This window comes from Trichechus manatus, unplaced genomic scaffold, assembly GCF_000243295.1.
Source record: "Trichechus manatus latirostris isolate Lorelei unplaced genomic scaffold, TriManLat1.0 scaffold00073, whole genome shotgun sequence".
Classification (NCBI taxonomy): Eukaryota; Metazoa; Chordata; class Mammalia; order Sirenia; family Trichechidae; genus Trichechus; species Trichechus manatus.
This window is the reverse complement of record NW_004444009.1, coordinates 11,053,251-11,061,723: the sequence shown is the minus strand read 5'-3', so window position 1 is coordinate 11,061,723 and position 8,473 is coordinate 11,053,251. Positions and strand designations below refer to the sequence as shown.

The 8,473-nt window shown below is 41.4% G+C and overlaps 1 protein-coding gene across 1 annotated transcript in view; it reads left to right on the top strand.

Moving 5' to 3' along the window:
• Positions 1-301: 301 nt before the first annotated feature.
• Positions 302-8,473, top strand: part of LRIG2 (leucine rich repeats and immunoglobulin like domains 2) — a 53,908-nt gene continuing 45,736 nt past the window's right edge. Inside the window, exon 1 of the mRNA XM_004380392.2 lies at positions 302-684. Within this exon, the coding sequence (XP_004380449.1) occupies positions 446-684 (239 nt within the window). The 5' untranslated portion in view covers positions 302-445. The remainder of the gene's footprint in view (positions 685-8,473) is intronic.

The following is an 8,473-nucleotide window of genomic DNA, read 5'->3' as shown; positions in this document are numbered from 1 at the left end:
ACTTCGGACTCCCAGCGCTTCCCCGTATCGCTTCCTTAAAGGAACCTGCGCTCTCCAGCTGAGGAACGGTGACATATCACTACAGGGTCACCCGACAGCGTAGGACACCTTACGGTTCTCCTTAAAGAGCTCGGCTGTCTCCGGTCCCACCCCCTCACGGAGCCCCACCCCGACGCAATCTCATTCTGTAGCACGGATTGGCTGGCTACTCTGCGTGAGGACGCTGCGTCGCGGGGCGGGTCGAGGAGGGGTGTCCGTAAGGCCTCTCAGTCAACGCTCCCTGGCCGCCGCCCCCGCCGCGGCGCCGCATCCGCCCCTCCCCTGCCTTCTGAGGGTACAGGCGACAGCCGGGGCTTCGGGTGGTCGCGCAGCCACCAAACGTCTCCGCCAAGCCGCCTCTTCCAGCTGGCGGCTCTTCTCGGCCCAGTCCAGGTCCGGGGGGAAAATGGCGCCGGCGCCCCAAGGCGTTCGGGAGGAGCTGCTGCTGGGGTCTTGGTTCGGACCACTTCTTCGGCTCTTCTTCCTCGCCCAGGCTGTCTTCCTCCTGCTGCCGACCGCCCGGGCAGGCCTCTGTCCCGCGCCCTGCTCCTGCCGCCTCTCTCTGCTGGACTGCAGCCGCAGGAAACTGCCCGCGTCGAGCTGGAGGGCGCTGTCGGGCCCGCTGCCTCCAGACACCTCCAGCTTGTGAGTTAGAGGGACTGGGCAGGGGGACCAAAGGCAAGAGGCGCTCCCCCTCCTAGGTGACTGGGGAAAGCAGGCCCTGGTCGAAGGAGGCGGTCGGGATTTTAAGTTCTGAAGGAAAACGCTATTACGATGTTGTGAACTTTATTTTGGGTAGTGGGAGCTTGAAAAAGCCGGAGTCAAGGTTTGTGGGGAGTTGTATGAAGAACAGGGTAAATATTCGTGGGGCCAGTGAGTCGGTGATCCCAGTGCTGAGGAGGAGTTGGGGCGAGGATGTTATTAGGCGCTCCTGGGTCCTTGGCACGCGGATTGATTTCTTTGGTTGGGAGGCGGGGCGAACACGGAGCGGGGCGTCTCGCTCAGTTTGGGCTGCATCGTTTGGGGTGTTCTTCAGGTTGACTGATCCCCAGGCACTTGATTTTATAACTCGTGTCGCCAAAGATATAGTCTTTTGCCCTAGTTCACACTATGGCTCAGTTTGTGCTGCAGTTCTGATACTTTTGTTGCTGATGGTGGGTGCCATCGAGCGACCTTGTGTGACAGAGTATAACCTGCCCCATAGGGTTTTCTTGGTTTAACAGGGCTGAAAACTTGATCATGTGTCAGGAGATAACAGTACTGCTCAGAACAAGTATCTTTATAAGTAGCATGTTTGATCTACTTTAGGATTTACTGTAAAAAAGGGAAGGGGTATTCTTTCCAAAATTACGTAATGCTTTTTTTTCAGTGCCTTTCCTTGTGGCAAAGAACTGAAAATCAGTGCTCTTTGTTTATATATGAAAAGCCAGTACAGTGGTTGGATGAATTCTTTTGGAGGCTCCACTGCTGAATGCTCACCTTGATAGGCCTGTGTTAGACAGTGGAACCTGGAGAACTCATTAGCCTGAGTTGACCTGGTGGCATTAGGAGCAACAGTAGGTGTTAAATGCTGCAATTATGGGGTGCCTTAACTCAACCAGTAACATACAGTTATTTCTCTGCCACTAACTGAGCAACACGTTTATTAATTGACAGACTTTTAATAGAGTGGTCTTACACCAAAAAGAATAGCCTGAGGAGCAATTAAAATATGAGGGGCTGTTTGAATTTTCATCATACAAGTAGTAAGCCTTGTCTGTGTTGCAGAGGTTAAGAAGTATGTATACACTTCTACCTAAGCTAGTGTAGATAGGAGAGAAAGCTACCTCAAATATTCGTCGAGAAAATTAAGGTAATTTAAAAACTCAAATATTGTAGTAAGTGTAGTACTGCATTATAATAAGATGCTTTCTGTTGTTTTATGATAGTGACACCTGTAGCTAATTCTGGTTCTGTCCACTCAAATTCAATTTAAAAATTCATATCAATATACAACATAGTCTGAATTAAGCATAGCACCTAGCACATCATCTTTGTTTTATGTGCAGCAAGTGTCTTTTTCAAGAAATTCTTGGAACAGCCATCTGGTTATGATGGAATAAATCTGGTGCATGTTTAAAAACAGAGAAACTTCATTTAGCTGTAATTGAAATAAATTTACCCTACTCTTTAAGACCTTCCAATTGGTAGGTAAACAGTAAGTAAGTAAATGTTATGTAAGATATATTTCGTGTCTAGGTTTGATTTTTGTTCAGTCAAGACAAAGCCAAATGACATTCAAAAATTTTAAAGGTCCTCTAATGAAATTGACATTTTCAGTTGAAGTGAAATGCCTTGTAGAGCAATTCTCTTGTAGAAATGTAATTGGATGGAAGTCTTACATTAGCAGATGGATATTTAGAATATTGAAAGATACGATTGTGTTGTTTTAAATTGAGAAATGTAACAGTTCAGCAGTTGCTTTCAACTATAAAACCACTGAGTACACACGGGTTTCTTTATGTAATTTTGAATTTGTAAAACACATGTAATGCTTTAAGTATATTAGTGAGTTAAATCCAAATGTGCCAACTTGTGGCCATCAAAAAGGTTATGGACAAAATTCATTATTGTTGGTTTTTGAAAGCCTATTTAGATACTGTCTTTATTCTTCTCTGTATCAGAAACTATCTTTCAAATTTTATTTGGTTAAGCAAAATTTGTCTGACTTCTCCATGAGTGCAGTGCTCTGTATCACATTATTCTGGATTTCACTCCCATAGCTGAAATTGAGGGACACACATGAATTGAGGGACCAAGTATATTAATCAACTTCCTTTTTTGTCAAGTTAGGGCGTTAGAACCTCTCTTCCACAATCATTTGTTATCGTGGCCCTTTCATGATAGCACCAACAAATTAGGATGTCTATACTTTTAGAATTAAGGACAATTTTATAGATTAAGTAAATTATTCTTATGAAAAATTTACAACCTTGTCATTATATTTTCATTTCACCGTGGACTGGTGGAAACGTCATCATGGATCAGTATTTGGGAGCCACTGCTGTGGTTGATTAATTTTATTGGGTTACGTATGTATTCGCTTACCTGCAGTTTCTTAGTCCCTTTTGTTCTTATTGTAACTATTTAAGATTTGTTTGCATTTGTTCTTGTAGAATCGTTACGAACAGGTCAGTTCTTTGGTCTATAAAGAGGACATTAGCTTGTGTTGAATAAATCTAGGGAAGTCTTTCCAGATTTATAGTCACTTATAACATGGGCTTCAACCTATTTAGCTGTTGCTCTGTATAAAAATGACACTTGTAAAATATTTTCACTGTTAACACGTGGATTCAGTCTTGATCCCTTCAAAGGACCTGAGGTCACTACCAATGACTTGTGTGATATCAAGCAGAAACTGCATAACTGCCTATACTTCATATTTCCTTTTTAAAGAGGCAGATAATCTGTAGTATCTGTCCTTTCCACATTTGTAGTGATACTGCGGAATCCCTTGGTGGTGCAAACAGTTAACATGCTTGGCTGCTAACCAAAAGGTTGGAGGTTTGAGTCCTCCTAGACACCTTGGAAGAAAGGCCTGGAGATCTAAAAAATCAGCCATTGAAAACCTTGTGGAGCACAGTTCTACTGTAACACACATGGGTTGCCATGAGTCAGAATCTACTTGACAGCAGTTGTTTTTTGTTTTTATTTTAGAAACACTGTAAGGATTTAGATACTCTTGGGTATATATTCTTAGGTTTAGAAAGGTGATATTGCGGGGAAGTTGATTTAAGGACCTTTTAAGTTCATTCCAATTTTTTTTTTCCCCTGAAAATGAACTCTTTCAACCTTCTGTTACATGTAGGGGATAAAGATTTTGAAGAAAACTGAGAGGTGGAAACATTTTTGATATAACACAGTACTTTTCAGTTGGCTAATTCATCAGGAAGGTAAAAAGGAGAATCCACATTAATTGCTTTAAACCACAGGATGGTGAACTGAAAATGAGTCCTTTTTAAAAAGGTACAAATAAGGTTTCCCATCTGCTAAGGTTCCTCATGTTTACTTCAGCTGTTACTACCTGTCTTCTTTTCTGCTTCCTCCTTCCATTTTCTTTCCAAGATATTTTTCATCATACTTCTCACAGAGAAGTGAGATTGACTATGGGGCTGAGCATACAGTGTTTTTAGAAACCTGGTTTACTTTCGTGATCAAGCCCAGGTAGGACTTCCCCTCTCCTGGCCTCTAATCCTCCATAGGCAGGAATCAAGAGGAAACTTTCCATGCTCTGGATAATAACACTCCCTTCTAGGCCTGTACTCCAGAGTAAAAAAGAACTGCGCATGTCCCTGGAAATATTCTTCACCTCTTCCTTCTCCTCAGTGCTCACAATTTACCATCAACAACCATTATCTGTTTTGAAACCATTAGCAACCGTCTTATTATGCCCTTTATTTTTGTTTATATCAGTGTCCACAAGAAGCTTAGGACTTTCAGATCATCTCTTCTGTCCCAGAGGCAAACTCTCCCCTACCCCTACTCTACACCTCCCTGATTGACCCATTTTGGCTTTATTTTTGTCCTTAACTAGTATCATTATCCAACATGCTACATATTTTACTCTGTCTTCCTTCTAGTAGAATGTAAACATCACGAGGGCAGGGATTTTTGTCTGTTTTGTTCATTGCTGTAAATGAACAGTCACCAGGTATAGGTGCACAAAAATATTTGATAAATGAATGCAATGACTAATTGAATTAAAGAAAGTGTTCAGTTATGCCTTTTGAGAGAGATCAGGAGAAACTCTGAAAGCAGTCCTGTCTTATTTTTTCTCTAATCTTTTAAATATCTTATTAGATGATGTCTCAGTTATATAGTGTTGCTGTAACAGAAATACCACAAGTGGGTAGTTTTAAAGAGCAGAAGTTTATTTTCTCATAATTCAGGAGGCTAGAAGTCTGAATTCAGGGCACTGGTTCTAGGGGAAGGCTCTCAGGGATGAGTCTTGTATCTTTCATCTTCTGTAGTTCTGGCATTCCTTGGTTCCTTGGTTGTCTTCAGGAGGCATTTATCTTCCCTTGTTTGTGCTTCCTTTTGTGTCTATAATCTGCTCTTTTTATAACTCAGAAGTGATTAGGTTTAAGACATACTCTATAGGATAAGGTCTCATTAACATAACAAAGAAGACCCTACACTCAAATGAGGTTACATCCCTAGGTATTTAGGTGCGGTGTGGTGAATTTCTTAAGGTGGCCCTTTTAGCCATAATCTTTGTAATTCCAACCAATTGAATGGTTCAGACTATGCAAATGAGGTGCTTGTGGCCCACCAAGGGGATTGGATAGCTTATTAATAATGTAAATAAGGTGCATGGCACCCTTACGGGGGTAGGATCTTGCAAATATGGTGTATGGAACTCTAATGAGGGGATTGGTGTGTTTTGCCATCCGCCAGGCTTAGAGGCAGACACAGGGTGAGGGTGGTGGGGGAGAGAGAGGAGTTGTAACACAGAAGACAGAGAGGGAGAGCTGTAACATCAGAGACGACGAGAAGCAGTGGCAGAGAAACAGCTGCAGCAGAGGCAGCAGAACCAGGAGATAGGCAGGAGACGGTGTGGTGGGCTTCCTTGCCCACGAAGCAAGAAGGCTATGTGCCTTCGGGCACGAGGCTTACTGGTGGAGTCGGGTGCCTCCAGGCACTTATTGGCAGAGCTTTGTAACACTTGCCCCAGCTGGGCTGAGGGTCCAAGGGGCCAGAGAGAGGTTTGCCCATGGGCACAGCTGAGAATAGGCTGCCTGATCAAAAAATTGTATCCTGAGTGTTCCCTGAACCTGAATTGTAACCTGTTACTTCCCTAATAAACCCCATAATTGTGAGTACTGTCTGTGAGTTCTGTGTGGCCATTGAAATGAATTATCAAACCCAGAAGAGAAGCAGAGTGTCGTGGGAGGTACGGTTGGTGTCAGAATTGGTGAAGAAGGCAGAGAGAGAAGGCCTGTCTGACCTCTGCCTCATGGGACTAGCCTTAGTGTGTTAGTCTTGATTCTCCCTCCCCCTCGTGAAGTTAGAGGAGGTCAGTTGCCTCTGCCACGCCATTTTTACGAGGGGTTAGAGTTCCAACACATATTTTGGGGGACACAGTTCAATCCATAACAGATGGTTTCTTTTCAAGATACCTGATTCTTTATAGTAAACATCATGAATGAATCAGGGTATCATGTTAGCTAATTGTTTGTATTTCGAAATCATCTTTTTTAAAAAAAAAAAAAATTTAAATATAGGCACATTGAATTATTACTAACTCTGGCTTCTGTCTCACTCTGTATCTAAGATGTTTTGTCTGATTGCACCAAAATTCAGAAAAACTTTCACATGCACAAATAATCTTTTGTTTATTCTGATCATCTTTGTTTTGAGCATCTGTGAGATATTTAGTAAATATTAATGAATTATCAGTTGCAGGCAGAGTGTCATTAGGGGTTACAGCTGTAGTGTGAGGAATTTTTAATAGTCTGCAACTCCTTCATTCCAACCTGTAGACCAGCCACGCATTTCTAAAGTTGGAATCCTTCAAGGGCATTGTGGCTGTATCATATACTCTTATCATTCTAGGAACTAGCAGAAATACCTATTTTTATTCTCTAAAGATAAATCTTTAAACCAAACTTTTTTTTGGGGGGGTGGGGTGAGGGGATAAGCTGCTGTAGTGAATATACATTGTGCTTGGCTTGCATGCTACTGTTTTTATGAACTGTTTCATTTTCAACAGTCATTTTAAAGCATATACAATATGCTTTTCTTTCATTTGTGTTAAGGTTTTTAACATATTTCATTTTCTTTATCGTTGTCTGTCTGGGGAAGTGGTAAACAAAAGATGTGATTGCCACCTTCAAGGCAATTTTTTTTTTTTTTTTTAATTCAGAGTATACCTGAACTAGAAAGCCTGCAGTGAGAACCTTAAAAAATTTGATCTGAGAGAGATCATTTAGGGTTGGTGGTTACACAAGTCTACCCTGGATTATGTGAGGCAGTGGTGGTTCAGTGGTACAATCGTTGTCTTCCATATGGGAAACTCGAGTTTGATTCCTAGCCACTGCACCTCATGTGCAGCCACCATCTGTCAGTCGGTGGAGGTTTGCTTGTTGCTATGAAGCTGAACAGGTTTCAGTGGGGCTTCCAGACTAGGATGGACTAAGAAGAAAGGCCTGGTGATCTCCTTCAGAAAATTAGCCAATAAAAACCCAGTGGTCCAAAATGCAACTGATGATAGGGATAGCACAGGATCTGTTGTGTGTGGGGCCTTCGTGACTGGGGGCTGACTTGATGACAGCTAACAACACCCTGGATTATCTTGATTTTTAGATTGAGCCTAGCATAATGTACCGATTTAAATTTATTTTGGCAGTGTGAGTGCATGTTTTATCACACTTTCCCTAGCACTGATTATCAATTTTTTTTTTGCTGATTTACAAGAGGAAAAATTGTATCATTGTTTCAATTGCTCTTCTTTGTATAGACAATCTGTTTGTTTCTCTTAATATTAACATTGTTTCCACTGCTTCCCTAGCCCTAAAAGGCACATAATTTTAGATGTTAGAACTACCCTGGAAAGAAGAGAGAAAGCATGATCAGTATATCCTTAAGAATTTTGACTTTCACCTTTTCCCTTTTGATATGATCTTACTGGGCATGGGAACAATAGTTAGGAGATTAGGAAGGACAAACAAGGCTACTACTGGAAAGATGCAAAGAAACCTAGGGCCATTAACCTTGCTATTAACTCCAGTACTTAAACCCAAATCCTACCCTCCAATTCCAGTGAAATACATAGCTAAGGATTTATCCAGAATCTACAATATATATTGTTGCATTTATTTAGTATTTCATTTCTTAAATCTTATTTAAAAATTTAGGAAAGGGCTTACATGCTCACTGTTAAAAAAAATCAAGCAAAACGGAAATGCACGAAATAGAAATAAAAGCATCCTTTTTTATACCTCTTCCATTTCACCCTCCTGTAGTGCAAAGGGGAATACATTTTATAATCATTTCATCTTGATCATAAATATAACTTAGTGATATTCTGGTGCTTCATTGAGGTCTTAGTTTAAGGTGATCCTGTAAATTCCAATACAAGTGAAAATGTCTGTTTCGTTCAGTACTACTTAGTGCAGTTCCTCATGTAAAATCTCTGTTGACAGACAGGTTTATTGTAGTGTGAGAAAAGGAAAAGAATTGAATCAAAACAGAGCATCCTTCGACCATCATAGATCAGGCTTTGGGGCATTATCTTTCCGGACTAGTACAATGATTCTCAACCCTGGCTGCACGTTAGACTATGACTTGGAAAACTTTTATAAAATACCAATGCTTGAGCCTCATTCCCCAGTGATTCTGATTTAAGTGGTCTAGGATGAGACCCCAGCATCATCAGTATTTTTTTTTTTTTTTT